The sequence below is a fragment of the Neofelis nebulosa genome, chromosome 7 (assembly GCF_028018385.1).
Source record: "Neofelis nebulosa isolate mNeoNeb1 chromosome 7, mNeoNeb1.pri, whole genome shotgun sequence".
Lineage (NCBI taxonomy): Eukaryota > Metazoa > Chordata > Mammalia > Carnivora > Felidae > Neofelis > Neofelis nebulosa.
The window spans coordinates 52,656,865-52,676,729 of NC_080788.1; the positions used below are offsets into that span (position 1 = coordinate 52,656,865).

At 43.8% G+C, this 19,865-nt stretch overlaps 1 protein-coding gene across 1 annotated transcript in view; it reads left to right on the plus strand.

The window, feature by feature from the left end:
* Window positions 1–5,826: 5,826 nt before the first annotated feature.
* The window catches only part of MYO5C (myosin VC), a 104,311-nt gene continuing 90,272 nt past the window's right edge, over window positions 5,827–19,865 (plus strand). The window contains exons 1-2 of the mRNA XM_058737705.1: window positions 5,827–6,072; window positions 16,650–16,760. Of these exons, the coding sequence (XP_058593688.1) occupies window positions 6,046–6,072; window positions 16,650–16,760 (138 nt within the window). The 5' untranslated portion in view covers window positions 5,827–6,045. The remainder of the gene's footprint in view (window positions 6,073–16,649; window positions 16,761–19,865) is intronic.

A 19,865-nucleotide genomic window follows, 5' to 3' on the forward strand; every position in this document is an offset into this window, starting at 1 on the left:
GCTCAGTGGGAAATTTATAGCATTGAATGTATGCATTAGAAAAGAAGAAAGACCCATACATAATCAATCATTAAAGCTTCTAGTTTAGGAAGCTTAAAAAAGGAAGAAAACATTAAATGCAAAGTAAGCAAAAGAAAAGAAATAATATAAATCAGCAAAAATCAAAGACATTGAGGACAGAAAATCAATGAAACCAAAAGCTGGTTCTTTAAAAAAGATTAATAAAATTGATAAGCCTCTAGCCAGGCTAACTAATTAAAAAAGAGAGACGACATACAGCAGATTAGTGGTTACTTAGAGCTGGGAGGAGTTGGGTCAGGGGGAATCAAGGGGACGGAGCAGTAACTGAGGGACATGGAATTTCATTTTGAGATGATGAAATTTTTTAATTAATTTATTTTAATGTTTATTTTTGAGAGAGAGAGAGCAAGCAGGGGAGGGGCAAGAGAGGGAAAGAGAATCCAAAGCAGGCTCCACGCTGTCAGCGCAAAGCCTGACATGGGGCTCAACCCGACAAACTGAGATCATGACCCAAACCAAAGTCAGATGCTGAACCAACTGAGCCACACAGGCACCCCAATGATGAAACTTAAACTGTGGTGACAGTTTAATCTGTGACTTTACTAAAAGCCACTGAGTTGTATATTTTAAATGGGTGAAGTGTATGGTATAAAACTTATCTCTTAATAAAAAAAATTTTTTTAAGTAGACTTTTCACTTCTGGTATGGCAGACTGAGAGGCTCAGCAAATTCTCTCCTCAAAAAAGTAAGGACAACACTGGACAAAAGTGTCAAAAACAACAATTTTAGGGCTCTGTAAATTCCCGAACAGCATACAACAAATTAGTAGTGTTTATTTATGACAAGCTACTGACCTCTGAGTAAGAACAGCATTTGTTTGACAGTCTTGCCTGGGGCTACTCCTATCTTCTCACCTCACCCAGGTCAGATAGCCTGGTAATTCTACCAGAGTCAGGCAAGCTATAAAAGCCAGCAGCTTTGCCTTTGGAGGGGCTCACTTGATTTGGAATGAAGTGCAGTTAAACCCCTTACCCCGCAATAGCAATAATGCTAGTGATTTCACAACTGTGAGGGAATACATTTCTGTTGTTTTAAGCCACCAATCCGTGGTACTTTGTTACAGCAACCATAGGAAAGTAACACAGTATTAACCTAGAGTATCTGTGATGAATTTAGATGTATATTTTCATCCCTAGAGGAACCATTAAAAAAATTAACTCAAGAAATACTGTTTTTGTTTTTTTTTTAATTTTTTTGTTTTTTAATGGGAATTAAAATCGTGCACACACAAAAAAGCAAAACAAAAACAACAAAAAACCCACCATCACCAAAAACATAAGGAGAAACAGGAACAAAAAAGACATGAGCCATATAGAAAACAAAATGACCATATCAACAATTACATTAAATGTGAATGGATTAAACACTTCTATCACAAGGCAGAGATTGTGAGGGATACATAACATACTCCTCTGAGAGGCTAAAAGTTAAAAAACTGACAATATCAATCGCTGATGAGGATATAAAGCAACTGAAACTCATACGCTGTTTATAGAAGTAAATTGATGCAGGGCACCCGGATGGCTCAGTCGGTTAAGCATCCAAGTTTGGCTCAGGTCATGATCTCGTGGTTCCTGAGTTCAAGCCCCACATGGGGCTGTCTACTCTTAGCCCAGAGCCTGCTAAGATCCTCTCTCTCCCTCTCTCTCTCTCTGCCCCTCCCTTGTGTGTGCCTATGCTCACTCTCTCTCTCTCCTTAAAAACAAACATTCAAAAAAAAAAGAAAAGAAGTAAGTTGAGGTAATATTTTAAAGGCAACAATATCTAGGGGTATCTAGTCAGCTCAGTAAAGCATGTGACCCTTGATCTTGGGGTTGTAAGTTCAAGCTCCACATTGGGTGTAGAGATTACTTAAAAAAGAACTTAAAAAAATCCTTACGTGTGTGTGTGTGTGTGTGTGTGTGTGTGTATACAACAATATCTACTAACTATTGAGCATTGCATACCTAATGATTCAGCAGTTCTACTCCTTTTATGTATCAATTTTAGTATATATGCTGCCAAAGAGAGCACTCCTTTTATATATCAAACAGGAATGCATATGTTTGTGCATTGAAAGACCTATGTAAAAATCTTTATAGCAGTGTTATCCATAATAGCCACAAACTGAAATAACCCAAATATTTATCAATAGGAGAATGAATAAACAATAGAATATTTATATAATGGAATACTATCTAAGAACAAAAAATAGCACACTTTAGCTATATACAACAGCATTGTTACATGTCATGTAACAAGCCAGATGCAAAGATGATACACAAATAATTTCATTTATAAAAATATCCAAAATAGGTAAGACTAACTTACGGTGAAAGAAGTTATGACAGTGGTTACCTTTGAGGGGTAATGACTTAAAGGGACATCAAAGGTTTGGGGATGTTAGAAATGTTCTATATCTGGATCTGGGTGGTGGTTACTTGGATGTGTTGATATGTCCATGTGTAAGAATACATTAAGCTGTACACTTATTATTTGTCTACTTTTCTGTATGTTATTCTTCAATAAAAATTTTATTTAAAGGGGCTCCTGGTTGGCTCAGTTGGTAGAGCATGTGACTCTTGATCTTGGGTTAAAGGTTCAGGCCCCATGTTGGTAATAGAAATTACTTAATAAAAAATAAATAAAAATCTTAAATATAATTTTTTATTTAATTTTTTTTAACGCTCATTTATTTTTGAGACAGAGAGAGACAGAGCATGAACGGGGGAGGGTCAGAGAGAGGGAGACACAGAATCCAAAACAGGCTCCAGGCTCTGAGCTGTCAGCACAGAGCCCAACACAGGGCTCGAACTCACGGACCGCGAGATCATGACCTGAGCCGAAGTTGGCCGCTCAACCGACTGAGCCACCCAGGCACCCCTGTATTTTTTTATTTAAAGAAAAAAGTGGTTAGACCTCTAGACCCTTCTTAACTCTGAGCAACCAGGTAACTCTTCCTACCCATTTTATACCTTTTTTCTTTATGTTGTTATTTTGGACTAGAGGTACACAACATTAAGTTCATCATAATCCTCTTTTTGTGGCACCTATCACTGTTGGTCTGTGCCAGGTTCTTTGAAATTTTTTTGGTTCCTCTTTTTTTCTTTTTAAGTTTATATTTATTTATTTTGAGAGAGAGAGAGTGAGTCTGTGCACATGCAAGTGGGGGAGGGGCAGAGAGAGAATCCCAAGCAGGCTCTGCTGCCAATGTGGAACCCAATTCGGGGCTCGAACTCACGAACCATGAGATCACAAACTAGGCCAAAAGTGGTCCCTTAACTGACTGAGCCACCCAGGAGCCCCAAGTTCCTCTTTTTTCTTTATTCACCAATCTCGTTTCCCTCAACCTCAGAGATATTCACTCTCACATATTTAATTGGATGACTTTGTAATTTATCATCCACACTTTCATGTACATATACTTTTTTCCATGAACAACATATTATTGCAGTCTTTGCTAGTTTTGAAATATATATAAAGACTTGTACTATACGTCCATTCAACATGGCTTTTTACATCTCTCTGAGTCAATATAAGTAGATCACATCCATTCTTGCTGGCAGCTATAGAGTATTATACTATATATATATATATATATATATATATATATATACACACACTATTCATTCTCCTGTTGATGGATATTGATGAATATCTCCTTTGATATGTAACTGTGTTGTGATGAAGATCTAAACTTTTTTCAGGTCTATGTGATAATTTATCTGCCTAAACCTATTTTTTTATTTTTATAGTTTTTTAATGTTTATTTATTTTTCAGAGAGAGAGAGAGAGAGTGGGAGAGGGGCAGAGAGAGGGGGAGACACAGAATTCGAAGCAGGTTCCAGGCTCAGAGCTGTCAGCACAGAGCCTGACACAGGGCTCAAACCCACAACTGTGAAATCATGACCTGAGCTGAAGTCAGATGCCCAACTGACTGAGCCACCCAGGCGCCCCATGCCTAAACCCATTTTTAATTAACATTAAGTTGCTCTCTTGAATGGTGTATTAGTATAGCTCCCACCAGTTGTGGGAGCAAAAAGTTATTTTCTCACATCCTAGTTGATGTTTTTCAAGCCGAATATTTTTGCCAATCCAATGAGTATAAAGTTATATCTCCTTGTTTTCATTTGTATTTCTCTGGTTACTAATAAAGTTGACATCTCTTTATGTGCTAACCAGCCATTTGAGTGTTCCCATGGACAAACTACCTATTAATGTCTTTTGTAAATTTTTAAAAATTGGACTTACTATCTTTTTAAAACCAATTTACAGTAGTTTCTTGTCTATTTTAGATGAATATTATACATATTAATCATTTGTTGGTTGTTAAGTTGCAAGTGTATTTCCCAGTCTATTGCCTTTCTTTTTTTTTTTTTTTAATTTTTTTTTTCAACGTTTTTTAATTTATTTTTGGGACAGAGAGAGACAGAGCATGAACGGGGGAGGGGCAGAGAGAGAGGGAGACACAGAATCGGAAACAGGCTCCAGGCTCCGAGCCATCAGCCCAGAGCCTGACGCGGGGCTCGAACTCACGGACCGTGAGATCGTGACCTGTCTGAAGTCGGACGCTTAACCGACTGCGCCACCCAGGCGCCCCTATTGCCTTTCTTTATGAATGGTGGTTTTCCACTGAAAAGAAATCTTTCCTTTTGATGACCGCAAATTCATCATTTGTTCTATGATTGTATCTTAAGACATTCTTTCCTAACCCAACATTTAAAAGGTGTTACCCTTCAGTTTTTTCTTAAGAATATTATTGTTTTACTTTTAAGTTTTCATCATGAATCCATCTGGAGTTTATTTTTGGATACAGCATTTGCCAAGGATTTGCTTCTTCTCCCCTCCTACGCACACACAATGGGCCCATCTATTAAATATTCTTTTCTTTCCCACTCTGATCCTTAAAGCCACCATATAATGTGGGGCCCTATTGGGGGACTCCATTCTGTTCCATTATTCATTTGTCCATTCCCAGGCCAGTATCACACTGTTTTAATGATGATGGCTTTGTGATATCCCTTAATACGTGGTGGGGCAAATCTCACTTCTTTGGTCCTTGTTTTGAAGAGTGTCTTATTATACATGAATTTTACTTCATATAAAATATAGAATAATTGTACAATTTTTCAAAAGTTCTGCTAGGATTTGTATTCCAACTACATTAGACTCACACATTATATTATTAATTTGGGTAGAATTGACACCAGTACAGTATTAAATAGTGCCATCCATGAAAATGGCATCTTACCCTGTCCCCGGCCCCCACCCTCAATTTATTCAGGCCTTCTTTTATGTCCTTGAAGAGAAATTTAAACATTTTTCTCCACAGAGGCCGAGCGCATTTCTCGTAGTGTAATCCCTGGACACTTTATATGTTCACTGATGTTGTAAATATCTTATTTTCCATCTTTCTATAGCATTTTCTGAATGATTATTGCTCACATAAAGGAAAAGTATTCATTTTTATATTTGATTTTGAACATGCTCACCCGGCTGAACTGTCTTACAAGTTCCCTTGGACTTTTCTATGGCAATGGTCATATCTGCTGCTCCTTCCAGTAAACACGCTGCGGACTAAGGAAACTAAAACTTGGACGGGAGCGTCTCAGAACACACCTGTTTCCTGCCTCCAAGAGCCAGCGAATCCTGGGCGGACCGCTCCGCACCCCCGCCAGGTGGACCCACTGGACGGCCGAGCCCTGGCCGCGAGGAGTCCCGAGCCCTGCCCGCAGCCCCCGCCCCAGCCAATCGCCGCGCCGACCCGCCAGGCTGGGCCCCAGAACCAATCCGCGACTTCTCTCCTCCAGAGGCCGCTAGCCCCGGGGAAGGTAGTCGTCGCAGGGAAACTTACCCCGCAAGGTGGCCCCGCGCAGATTTACGCGGCGGCCCCGAAGTTACCTGCCCCCGGGTCTCGAAGCCGCGCGCCTAGTCCCGGAGCCTCGCACCTTCGCGGCCCTCCAGCTGCTCTGGCCCGTCTCGCCCATGGCGGTGGCCGCGCTCTACACGCAGGTACCGAAGGGCGGGTGCGCGGGAGGGAAGATGGCATGGCGCTAATGCTGACTGTACCTGGCGCCCGGCCCACACCTGTGCACCTGGCGCACTCGCCGCAGGGACAGGTCGCGGAGGGCCTGGGGATCGGGGGCACCGGAGGGCTCCGGCTCCTGTCCGCGGGGGAAAGCGCCTCCGCCCCGCCCCGGGAGCCTGGGTCCCCTCGGAATGGGAAGACCGAGTGCGAGGGGCTGCCTTCCCGGGCCCGAGCTTCTCGATGCCCCGGGGTCGCGCGTCCGTCCCCCTCGGTCCCCTCTTCCCGAGCCACAAGTGAAATCAGAGTTGCTCACAGGGACATAGAAGTCTCAGTCACGGGCACATAATAGTATCCATAATTCTCCTGGTCCTCCTCAGAGAGCCCTTGAACAAGAAGCTTAGGACCGCGGTATTCAGGATGCTTTCTAGAATTACTGCGTCTTCAGAAATGCCTGCGCGTGCATTTAAGTTCATCTGATGTCCAAAGGTGCGGCTGCCTGCGCGTGTGGGGCAAGCTTCACCGGTGCTAGAAATTGAGAGCTTCTGTGAATCCAGGGGTCACAGGCTCTTCACCTAACACTTAAACGTCGCTTCACAATTTATAAAGCACTTCACATACACCCTGATTCTGGGAATCACTCTAGAGCATTCCTCTGAAACTACCTCTTCCCCAGGGCCAAGGATTCCACAGCGTTCTGACACCCAAAACCTTCTGAGATGAGCTTGGCTAATTGTCTGGATGAAAAATAATTTGAAAGTGTTGGCCCTTTTGAAAAAAAAAAAAAAATTTGAAAGGCTATAAAGGCAGATCCTCTCACACCCCAGTGGAGTAAAATCTATGTTTCCCAATATTCAAATGGATGACACTAGAATCTGTCCATTTCCCCTGAACATGCCCTTGCTTTATATTTAAAAAGACACTTTACTGTAGATATAAACAATAGTTGTAAATAATTGTTTCACAGCTGTTTAAGCAAACTTTTTTCTTCTACTTTACTGAATTAGTAATACAAGTACAAACCATCCAAATGCCATTGTGCCCTCCAACACCTTTCCACTAACTAGACTTCTAAATGGGCAATGTTTGAACCATGACTCTCCTAGAATAGTTTATCAGTGAGAATGTCAACCATCAGATATCTGACAGTGCTTCTGAGGTCGTCAACTTACTGGAGGTGGAAGAAAATCTTGGCACAAGGCAATTCTTGGAAGATACTTTGGAGAACAGAAAATTGTTGATGATTAACCTCTTTTAGGTAACATTTTTATTCCAGAAGCAAAAATACACAGGTGTGAGCTTCCCTATCATCAAGACCTTACACTACAAGTGTTTTTAAATAGCAACTAGGTAGCAGGCATAATGTAGGAAAACTGATACGGAAGAGTTTTCTAGAGAAGAGCTTGGAAGGACAGAGAATCTGAGAATCCCAGAGCCAAAGGGAGTCTTGATGGCCCACCCTACCCATTTGGTGTCCAAGTAGACACCTTTGTTCTGAGGCTATCTCTTCTGTTCCAGGTCAGTCAGTCCCCATATTGTCAGTTCCAGAGGTGGGAAGCTCCCTGTTTGTGTAGTTGCCTATTTAGGTTTTAAAGAGCTTGCTGTGCTAAGAAGTTCTTTCATTTTTTTTTTTAAGTTTATTTATTTATTTTGGTGGGGGGTGGGGGGCGGCATGCGGAAGAGAAAGAGACGGAGAATCCCAAGCAGGCTCCATTCTGTCAGCACAGAGTTCCACACAGGGTTCAAAGCTACTGAACCGTGAGATCTTGACCTGAGCTGAAATCAAGGGTCGGACATTTAACTGACTGAGCCACCCAGGTGTCCCATGTTAAGGAGTTCTTTCATAGACTGAAATAAAATCTAAGCCCTCTCCCTTGCTTCCCTACCGCTTCCTGCAACCCTCCCAAGTCCACAGATTTAGCCATTTGTCCTAGAATGCTAGCATACAGGATTGGCTTAAGCCAAAGTTTGTGACTGGGACCCTTGGCCACCTTTAAGCTCCAGAAGTGCTGCTTCTCTGCATAATCTTAGCCACACAACATTTTAAAACAACTTAAAACCCATTTCTGCACCCAGGAGCAAATAGTGACTCTGCAGCAGGGTGATGTGTGGACTGTCCATTCTGGAACCCCTGTGTGACAGCCACACCCATCCATGATCTCCAGGCTACCTCATTCAGTCACTATATACACTGCTGTTACCTGCCTATCCCCTGTCTAATCTCCCTTCCTGCTATGTCTTGAAGACGGGCATATTATCTCCCCTAAAACATTTATTTAGCACTTTCCGTACATGAAACATTGTGCTTGGGGGAGGTTAGAAAGACTTTTTTTAAAGGATAGTCTTTCCTCTCAAGGAGTTTTCGAATTAGTGAGAAATGAGAAAGGTCAAATAATTCAATCTGCTGAAGCCCTAAAGGCATGGAGGAGCCTACTGGGTGATAGAGCTGAGAAGGGGAGGGTTGTGCCCAAGAATTAGATCGGGGCTTTATACTCTGGTGAAGATTTTGAGTGGGAGAAGATAGGATCAGGGGCTGTGTTTTAGGAATTTGGGTACACTGGCAATGCCCATGGCACTCAGATAGCTGAATTCTCAGGTCATCTTAAGTGTCCAGGAAAGAATTCAGGCTGCAGTATTGGACAGGGCAAAAGGAGACACAATCCAGGGAGCCTGTGGAGGTAGGTGATGATAAGACTGGACTGGGGAGAGGGAGAGGTTAAAGATGACTGTGGAGGTCAGAGTCTGGATGATGAGAGCAGGGGGTGCCGTTGACACAGGCACAGCAGGAGGAGGAGATCTTAGGAAAGTCAGGAGGCAGAATTTGTCCCTGCAACAATTGAGGTGGTGAAGGAGTTTCTAGAGGCCAGTGCTCTGGGAGGTTAGAGGTTGGTGGAGAGGTTGGGCCAAGAGTCTTCTGCCCAGAGAGCGGAAGCCCAGGGAGTGAGAGCCTTGCCAAGGGTGAGACGAGAGCCAAGACAGGACACTGGGGAATACAACTATTCACAGGGGCCCAAGATGGAGCCATCACAGGGAGGAGATGGGAGAGCTGGTAGGGGAGCATAGGAAGAGAGGTTCTGAGAAAGAGGGGACTCCTGGGAGGAAGTGTGGTGAGAGTAGCAGTAGCTGCCGGGATGAAGTGTAAAATGACCCATCTCTTTCAAAAGCTATTGGCAACATGCCCTGGAAATGTTGAGAGCATTTGACCCAGAAGTTCCATGATTTAAAATCTTGCTGAGAAAAACCGGTTTGGCCATTCACTGTTGGAACCTCTCTGGAGGCCCCTGTCACTTTCAGACTCACTGACCAGCCACAAGGTTCCACCTCTGCATCTCCCCACTGCCTGCCCACTCCTACCTCAGCTCACTCTGCAAATTTCCAGCTATCCCTTGGTGCATTCCTGCTGCTGGTCAGCACTCTATGCCTTGGCTTGCAAGACTCCCTGTGCTTAAAATAACTGCTTTGTTCAGTAGCCCCTCACCTTCGAAATTCAATTTGAGCAGTGTCTTTTCTGAGAAATATTTACAGCCAGCTCCTCTGGACACCTTGCATGTTGATTTGTCAACACTCATTAACTGTCTCCCCCACTGACCAAGAGTTTCCCGAGAACAGGGAACAGTGGGGGCTTAAGCAACATTTAATGTGTGCGCACATGCATGAATGAGTGTTTCTGTTTTCAGAGAGAGCTGTGGGCCTGAAGAAGATAATGATGGTTACTTGTATCTTGCAATCATGGAGCACTTCTTCTGTGCCAGATGCCATCCTCAGAACTTTATATACCATCTTTCATGGTTTAATTTTAATAAGCAGTGATATGTGTAGATGTTGTTATACCAATTTTACAAATGGCTCAGGTTAGGTAAATTGCCTAAGATTACATAGAAGTGGAGGAGGAGGCAGGATTAAAAGCCTGTTCTTTTTTTTTTTTTTTTAATGTTTATTTATTTTTGAGAGAGAGAGAGAGCATGCATGAGCAGGGGAGGGGCAGAGAGAGAGGGGAAGACACAGAATCCAAAGCAGGCTCTAGGCTCTGAACTTTCAGCACAGAGCCTGACATGGGCCTCGAACCCACAGACTGCGAGATCATGACCTGAGCCAAAGTCGAACGCTTAACTGACGGAGCCACCCAGGCGTCCCAAAAGCTTCTGTTCCTAATCCCTCCCACTACCACAACTATGGTTCAACCACCTTTACCATCTTCCTTCTCTTCAAGGGAGCTGACCTTCTTCCCATTCACACAGAGGACTCATGGGAAGTCCATCCACTTTATAGTTGTATATTTGCTATACGTGAGTATGGTTTTTTCACCTAAGAGATTGGGCAAAGTGGTAAGTGGGCAGTGAGGCAGAGAACTCTATGGCATGCCTCTAGAGATATTTCTTAAATTGTTCTGGCTCATTAATTGGGACTCAGGTTATAACTGGTTTTAGCCACAGATTTACAAATTATATTACCCTTCAGTCACTTACTACTCTTGTGAATAAGGAACTCACAAGACATCTGCAAGGAAGTTTTGCTAGAACTCAGATGTGCAAGGTGAGAAGTGTCTTGACTAGCAGTTCAAGATCTCTGTCTAAAAAAAAGTCAAAGTTCAGTTTAATGGCTTTCCATTTGGCCAGTGTAAGAAGCTTTTAGACTTCTATGTATCATTAATAACTCTAGAAAATTAGAGGTATCCATTGTATTATATATGGGTACTTCAAAAGAGTAAAGAAAAAAAAGTATATAAAGACTAAAATACCAAGTTTGTCTTTAATTGATGCAACTAAACTGGGAATTTGAATATTTTGTTCAATAGATGTTTATGGAATGCTGGCTATGGGGAAGTTTTTGTGTTGGGTTCCAGGATACAAAGACAAGGCTCTTAAAGCTCAAATGCCAGTGAGGGGGGTGGAAAGTTACCTCAAAACCTCTGTGTCCCTCTGGGAAGGGACACGGAGAACTCTAAAGAGGAAGCATTCAATCATGTCTGGGGTGAGAGCAATAGGGAAAGTGCCACCAAGGAGAGGAGTTGTGAGCTGAATCTTAGTTTGCTCACTGGCCAGGAGAGGAGGAGTGGCACCGGGGGTGGAAGGAACAGAGCCAAGGAAGAGCTTGGCATGTTCTAGAAACTGCTAGTGGATTGGGTGGCAGCTGGCAGAGGGTGGACTGAAGAGGCAAGGAAGCCTGAGGAGGAAAACTGGCTAGGACAGTGGCTTCCAAGGTCTGGCTGCTCATCAAAATCTATAAGGGACTGGGGGCGGGAATTTTAAAGCTTTCATCTTGCTGGGGCCCACCCATGGAAATTCTGATTCAGGTGCAGGTGAGGGAATCTGTATGACCACAGAAACCTGGTGCTTTACCTGGTTGAGGAAGCACTTAGCAGACTGTGACATCTGTTAAGAGAAGATTGGTGGGGGTGGGATTAGGGGAGGGGGAGCTGATTGATGGCCATGGCAGTGGGATGAATGGGACAGATAGGTGAGACTTGTTTAAGATGTAGGCTTTCCAGCACCTGATAACCATTTGGATGTTGAGTGTGGAGGGAGGGAAGGGAACCCAGCACTGTCCCAAGTTTTTGATTTGAGGGACAAGAGAACTGAGGAGGAGTGGGTTTGGGATAGACATAATGGTCATTAGAGCTTAGAATTTATGAGTGTCCAAGGACATTTAGGGGCTGATGTCTGGGAGACCACTGGACATGTGTTCTAGACCTGTGGAGAGATCTGGGCTGGAGGTCTCACGTGCACAGGTGCCAGGGCAGTGCCTGAAATCATGGGAATGGAGGACACTCTCTAGAGAAAGCCTGTCAGGAAGAGGGGCTAGGAAGGACACTGGGAGACAGAGGGGAGGCTAGGGAGCCTGGGAAGGGCCTGGAGGGGTGAGGGAGGGGCAGCGGAGGGAGCATAATATCACTGCCCTGGCCTGGCTGACTGGGAAAGTGGAGACTCTCTCCCAGTCCAGAGAGCTGCTAGGAAGGAAACGTGTGGTATTCCCTATTTCCTGTAAAGTCCTCAAACCCTTTCTGTGGCTGACATCAGTTGATGCCTTCAAATAGGCAGGCAACATGAGAAGATGCCCTCTTCTCTCATCTGAGCATGTAGGGTGGGGTATTCGGATGTTCCTGAAGACAAATCACTTCCTAAGGGTCACGCTCCTAAGTCTTTGCCTCATTGTTGAGCCTCCCTTGGCTTGGAAATAAAGGTACAGCACGATTTCCCTTTGTGGGAGGGTATTCGCAGGAAGGGTGTGGGAGGCAGGCACCTCTGCTCCGTGGCCCCCCCTGCAGGCCCGTCCCTTGAGGGCTTGGCAGGCAGTCTGAGTCCGGAGGCTCCTGCTCCACAGGAACGAGTCACACTGGGGAAATCACATGAGAGCTAGTCACACTGTTTGCACAGACTGCGTTTGTTTGTCTAAATTCTGCAAAGCGGACTCTTCCTCCCGGTTGAAGCACTGCCTTGTGGGTCAAGGAATGTGAGGAAGGAGGGAGGGACCCAATGGGTGTAACTGACATGTAACTGGATAAACTTTGTCATGTTTACTTACCAGGCTGGGTTGCAGCTGCAGGGCCCTAGGTGACTGGCAGCATTGCTGGCAGAGGCACCAGGCCTGGAAGGTGTGGGTGGCCTGAAGAGTCGGGGTTGAGGAGGCTGTTTGTATGCACCACCCCTCAAAAGAAGCCAGCTTTCAGTTCCATACATATCCTAATACTGCCTACCATTGAATTCTGCTTTGGGCTGAAACAAACCAGCCTGTGTGCTCTCAAGTAGATGGTTGCGTGTTGAGAGTTCAAGATTATTTTCAAAGCCAGACTTATTTAATTAACAAGCAGTTCAAAGTAGGATTTGCAGGCCCTGGCTCCATGGAATCCTGGCTTTTGAGACTTTGTGTGGTGTTTGATGAGCTGCTGACATCTTTGGGGTCAGTAAAACAAAAGGCTTGGATTGGCTTTGGTGACCTTAACATTACTTCTCAGAACTCCTGGCTTCTGTGGGAGGATCTCAGGGATCTCAGCTGTAGCCCCCAACTGGGATCCTCCTCAGAATGCCTCTACTTTCACCTGTTTCACAGAGCAGACCGCCACCATTTCATTTGAAGTCAGCTTTCTTTGGCTTTAAAAAGAACTATGACAGACAACCTGGAGCAGACGATCTCCCAGGACCCTAAATCTAGGACCTAAAATTCTGTCATGCCACTTCATGATATATTGGGATATTCCATTAATGATTTCAGCTTTATGAGATTAGCAATAAATTTTTTTTTAATTTTTACTTAATTTATTTTTTAAATTTACATCCAAGTTAGTTAGCATATAATGCAACAGTGATTTCAGGAGTAGATTCCTTAATGCCCCTTACCCATTTAGACCATCCCCCCTCCCACAACCCCACCGGTAACCCTTTGTTTGTTCTCCATATTTGAGTCTCTTATGTTTTGTCCTTCTCCTTGTTTTTCTATAATTTTTCTTCCCTTCCCTTATGTTCATCTGTTTTGTATCTTAAAATCCTCATATGAGTGAAGTCATATGATATTTGTCTTCCTCTGACTAATTTCGCTTAGCCTAATACCCTCTAGTTCCATCCATGTAGTTGCAAATGGCAAGATTTCATTCTTTTTGAGCAATAAATGTTTTTGATAGAAGACTGAAGTAGAACATGGTAGCCCATGGCAACAAGTATGTGTGGAGTGGGTGTGAGTGTGTTTATGAGGCTTCTATCCACCTACCTGCATGGACATGTATACCTAACTGTGTATCATTGCCCTCTAGGTCGTTCTTCCATTTTCTCTGTCTCTGTGTCTGAAATCTTACCCATAACTCTCTCTCAGCTACCTATCAAGAATTAAAACAACCCAAATGACTTAGGGACTCATGATTGATACCCAGCCAATGAAATATATATTTTTCTTTGCTTAAGTAAGTCAATTCATATTAACTAATAGATAAACACCTGTGCTCCTTAATCAACTCGGTCCTAGTCTAGTACTGGCACTCTGAAACTTGTTTTATACTTTTCTTTATTTCCTCCAACAGCATATGAAAATTTTAAGTATACACTGAAGTCAAAGGGACTTTATAGCGGACATCTGTCCTACCACCTAGATTCTACCATGAACATTTTACCATATTTGTTGTATTACATGTCTATTCTTCTCTCCAGTCCTTGGGCCGTCTTATTTTTTAAAGCATCTTAGAGTAAACTGCTTACATCGCTACGTGTCCTCCTAAATATTTTAGTATGTCTATTGTTAAGAGTTTCATATTTGTTTGGCTCTTTGTGTAAAATTTTCAGATAGTGGAACACCAGTCTCACGTCTGTGTTCAGTGATGTTTGAAAAGTGCTGACCACCCATGTAACCCAAACCCTTTCAAGGTATAGAATGTTGCCATCACCCCCAGAACATTCCCATGAGAGCCTTCCCACTCACTCCCCAGCCCTACTTACTCCCAGAGGCAACTGCTGTTCCTATGTTTTCCCCACCTTACATTAGTTTTACCTGTTCTAGCACTTGATTTAAAGGGATTCATACATGGAGGTGCCTGGGTGACTCAGTGGGCTAAGCATCCGACTCTTGATTTCGTCTCAGGTCATGATCTCACTCACAGTTGTGAGACTGAGCCCCACATCAGGCTCCAGGCTGGGCATAGAGTCTGTTTAAGATTTTCTCTCTCCCTCTGCCCCTCCACCACTTGTGCTAATGTGCTCAAGCTCACTCTCTCTGAAAAAAAAAAAGAGGGGGGATTCATACATAGCATACTCATTTGTGTAATGTTTCTGTGATTCAACCTAATGTTTTGGAGATTCATTCATGTTCTTGCTTATATCAGTAGTTGATTCTTTTCGTTGGTAAGTAGTATTCCACTGTATGAATATACCACAGTTTTGTTTGTCTTTTAACTCATTCTCCTATTAATGGACATCTAGTCTGTTTCCAGTTTTGGGTTATTATGAATAAAGCTACTATGAACATTTATGTTCAAGGTTTTTTTTGTGGACATATATGTTGACATTTTCTTTTAAAGATTGTTTATTCTAAGAGTATTACATGCAACTTGTAGAAAATACATAGAACTATAATAAGGAAAATTAAAATGTCATAATTTTATTGCTCAGAATCTTTCTGTGACTGAAAACTCCTGAAGGTACAATCTCTCAACAGAAAGGAATATTTACTCATGGTCACCAGGCACCAGTAGACCACGGGCCTGATGAGCAAAGAGATGCAAATATACACATATGCACACATGCAGCTCCAGGTTAGAGATCGGCTGGGTTAGTAGGGAGACCATGCTGACTAAGAGGGAATGCCTTTCCCTCCAGGTAACTCAGCACATATACATAATAGGTGCTTAGCAAGTGTTTAGTAAATGAACGAGTGAATGAATGGACGAGCAAACAGAGGAACGGCCCACTGCAGGAGAGCGTGAGATGTGGGGTCCGGGTGATTACTGCAGAGGGGAGAGAAAGGCATTAATCATGGACCTATGACAGCTGCAGTCTACAAACATGGCAGCCACCTCATCTTCATCTTGAGCAGCATTCAGGTGTCTTGGTGAGTTCTGGAGAGAGACACGGCCCCTCATCAGTGTGCCAGTGTGAGTATTAGACACGTGGGTTAGTTGATAGGGCTGCCTAACAGTATGCCGTGGACTTGGCGCTTAAACAACAGATGCCCATTTTCTCACAGTTCTGGAGGCTGAGAAGTCCAAGGGTGCAGACAGCTGCTTCTCACCGTGTACTCCCATGGCCTTTTTTGGTGCATGCAGGTGGAGAGAGAGCATGCATGTGAGCTCTCTAGTGTCTCTTCTTACAAGGACACTTATCCCATCATCAAATGAGCGCCTTATAACCTCATTTAACCTTCACCCCCTCTTACAGACCCTGTCTCCAAATTCAGTCACATTGGAGATTAGGGCTTCAACATAAGAATTTGTGGTGAGCTCAGGGGTGGGGGGACTTGATCCAGTACATAGCAGTGTGGTTCTGCCTAAAGACTTATCCACCAGCACTGAGCCAGGTGCCCCCACAGCTACATCTGGATTTCTACACTTGCCGCAGCAGGAATACTTGGCTTCCATCAACCAGTGCTGAAATAACACTGCTGTAACAACACTTCATAGCATCTGGCAGAGTGCTTTCAATGACACAGTCTAACTTAACCTGGCAGCAAACCTGTGAAGTAGGGACTGTACCCATTTTGTGGATGAGAAGAACGCGGTGTAAGAAGTTAAGTGTCTGGCCCACAGCCCCTCAGCCGATCCGTGGTGAACCAAATCCCTCTGCTCCAACTCTTACAGATAGTGCCCAGAGCTTCCCATTAAGGGACTCGTAATTTCCCTTCCATTCCCAGGCTTTTAGTTTCCCAGGAGTATTTAGGAGGCTTTGGGAATTCCGTTGCCTATGAAAGGAAGCAGCTAGGCCTGGTGCACTGTAGACATACTAAAGATTACTTCATAAACAAAAATTAGGTAAAATACTCCTAATGAAGGAACTGAGTAGACAGAAATATCCCTGAGTCTAATTATCTAATGATCTGTGTTTTTGTTTTCCAAGTTCTGAAATTAAGCCTGTTTCATTCTGTTGGTCAGTACAACAGGGTATGGATTCCTGATCCTGAAGAAGTTTGGAAGTCTGCTGAAATAGCAAAGGACTACAAAGTTGGTGACAAAGTCCTGCGACTTTTGCTGGAGGATGGAACGGTGAGGGTCCTTGCTGGCTGTGGCTGCCACAATGTATGAAGGGTAACTGGGATGTATGTGGAGGGGGCACAGCCCCTGTGGGAGGAGCCTGGGAGAGGGCACATGGGGGGTCATCCAGAGTGGCTGGCTGGTGCTGTGGGTCCGCTATTTGTACCGCACCCCCCCACCCCACATACTGCCCTAATGAAGGCATCAAGTGCCCTGTGCTGCATACCTGGGCATCCAGCATGGCTGGGAGAACACTGGAAAGTGATTTGCCGTTTTGTTTAAATGTTTATTTTATTTTTGAGAGGGAGAGAAAGAGCATGTGCACAAGCAGGGTAGGGGCAGAGAGAGGAGGACAGAGGATCTGAAGTGAGCTCTGCACTGACAGCAGAGAGCCCCATTGGGGCTGAAACTCATGAACCGTGAGATCATGACCTGAGCTGAAGTCGGACGCTCAATCATCTGGGCCACCCATGCACCCCAGTAATTCACCATTTTGGTTTCATGGGTCTCAGCATAGAAACTGGGCAAAGATGAGAAACTTGAAGAAAAGTGGTTGGAGCCTAAGGCATCAACCAGTAGAGAAAAACCTCAAGATGGGAAGAGGAAGAGAAGTAGAGGAATAAGAGAGAAATCAGGAAGGGAGAGGGAGGAGTGAGAGGAGAACAGAAGGAGGGAAAGTCCATCTGTAGGTGGTTGGATAGAAACAGGTAAGAATTGGGAGCTCCAGGACGGCGTGTGGCAGGGTGGTTAGGGAACTGACGGGAGAAGGGACAAGAGGATAGGAATGCCCAGCTTTGTGTGATGTTGTGAAGAGCCTGTCAGTGCTGGTGTGGCAAAGGATCATGTCAGTGGTGGTTCCTGTGCTGCAGTGTACCTGTGATCAGGCCCTCTCAAAGGCTGGATGTGTCTTTTGATTAACAGCTTCTGCAGATTTTACCACTCCTTTAAGTATCATGAGCTGTCCTTTGCCCCCATAGCCATAATGACATCCCACTGGATCCATAGCTAGCATGAGTCAACTCCCTGGATGCAGAGCTAGACAAAGTATTCATGTTCCATTTGGATGTCAGAGTTGGTCCGGGGAATATCATATGAATATTAAAATGCTGGAATTTTTGAGTCATGCACATGGTCTCTGTAGAAACAGGACACTCTTGGGGCATCTGGGTGGCTCAGTCAGTTGAGCATCCAACTTCGGCTCAGGTCATGATCTCTTGGTTCATGAGTTTGAGCCCTGCATGAGGCTCACTGCTGTCCACGCAGAGCCTGCTTCAGATCCTCTGTCCCCCTCTTTCTTCCCCTCCCTCGCTTGTGCTCTCTTTCTCTCAAAAATAAATAAACATAAAAAAAAAAAAAACCAAACAAACAGGGCACTCTATTTCCAATCAGACTGTCCTGGATTTGGGAGTCATCTCCTGAGATCCCAGGTAGGAAGATGAGCAGAGCAACTAAAGACACTTCCTCAAGAAACATACTATCTGGATTCAAAGCTTGTGAAGGCCACTTGCTAAGTTTATGACCCTTAGCCTCTAGCTTTCCTCATATGCAAATTGGAGTTAATAATAGCAGGACCTCACAGGGTTGCTGAAGATCAAACGAGATGATCCATGTGTGCAGACCACTGGAGAGAGACACAGAGAGAGGACACTGCTACTTCCATTTAGCCAACCCTTCCCCACCAGTAGCTCTTTGCAGCCTTGTGGAGCACTTCCTGCATGCACTCTAGGTTCTCATTAGGGATCAGGTGTCTCCGCGGAGAAAAATCTCAGACTCCAGCTGCAGTGGCAGTTTGCAGCTTTAGTGAAGTCAGCAGGGCTTCAGGTAGCGACATTCCTGGCTCTGAACCCCAGCCAACGAGAGGCAGGTAAGTGGGCAGGTGGCCAGATAGCTCCTTAGCTTTACAAAGCCTGCTTTGTGTAGGAAAATGTCACCTCTGCCTTCAACTGTTAATCTAATGTTCTTTATGTTTTCTCCCCTCCCCCCAATGACCCTTGATTTTCTCTCTCTGTCTCTCTCATACATAACACACACACACGTGTGCGTGCACGTGCGCACACACACGGGCTGAACTAGAAAAGGAGGTTGTTAATTTAAAACAGATAACAGAAGAACTCAAGGAAAGAAGTTATATATGAGCAACAATTTATTTTACTCTCAAAATAAAAGTCTATAGATTAAGAATATTCTGCTTAACTGAACTCCTGTCTTATACCAGTCACAAAAATTAATTCAACATGGATTAACGACTTAAATGTAAGACCCCAAAACCACAACACTCCTAAAAGAAAACATAGGAATAAAGCTTCTTGCCATTGGACTTTGTGATTTTTTTTGGATTTGACACCCAGAGCACAAGCAACAAAATAAAAAATAAGTAGATGTGACTACATCAAAGTAAAAGGCTTCTGCACATCAAAAGAAATTGTCCACAAAGTGAAAAGACAACCTACAGAAGGGGAAAAAGTATTTGCAAGCCATATATCTGATAAGGGAGTAATATCCAAAATATATAAATAATTCTTGCAACTCAAAAGCAAAAACAAAAACAACAACATCAAAAATGAAAACAAAACTCATAAAAGAAGGGCAAAGGACCCGAACAGACAATTTTCTGAAAAAGATTTTTACAGATGGCCAGCAGACACTTGGAAGGATTTTTGACATCCCTAGTTCTTAGGGAAATGCAATTCAAAACCACCATGAATATCACCTCACTCCTATTAGAATGGCCATCATCAAAAGGACAGAAAGTCCCAGGACGCCTGGGTGGCTCAGTCGGTTAAGCATCCGACTCTTGATTTCAGCTCAGGTAATGATTTCACGACTCATGGGATCGAACCCTGCATCAGGCTCTGCACTGACAGCATGGAGCCTGCTTGGGATTCTCTCTTTATCCCTCTCTCTGCCCCTCCCCCATTCTCTCTCTCTCTCTCTCTCTCTCTCTCAAATAAACATTTAAGAGAAGGACAAAATAACAAATGCTGGTGTGGATGTGGAGAAAAGGGAGACCTGTGTACTGCTAGTGGAATTGTAAATTGAACAGTCACTATGAAAACCAGTATGGAGAACCCTCAAAAAAAATTTTTTTAAGTTTATTTATTTTGAGACACAGAGAGA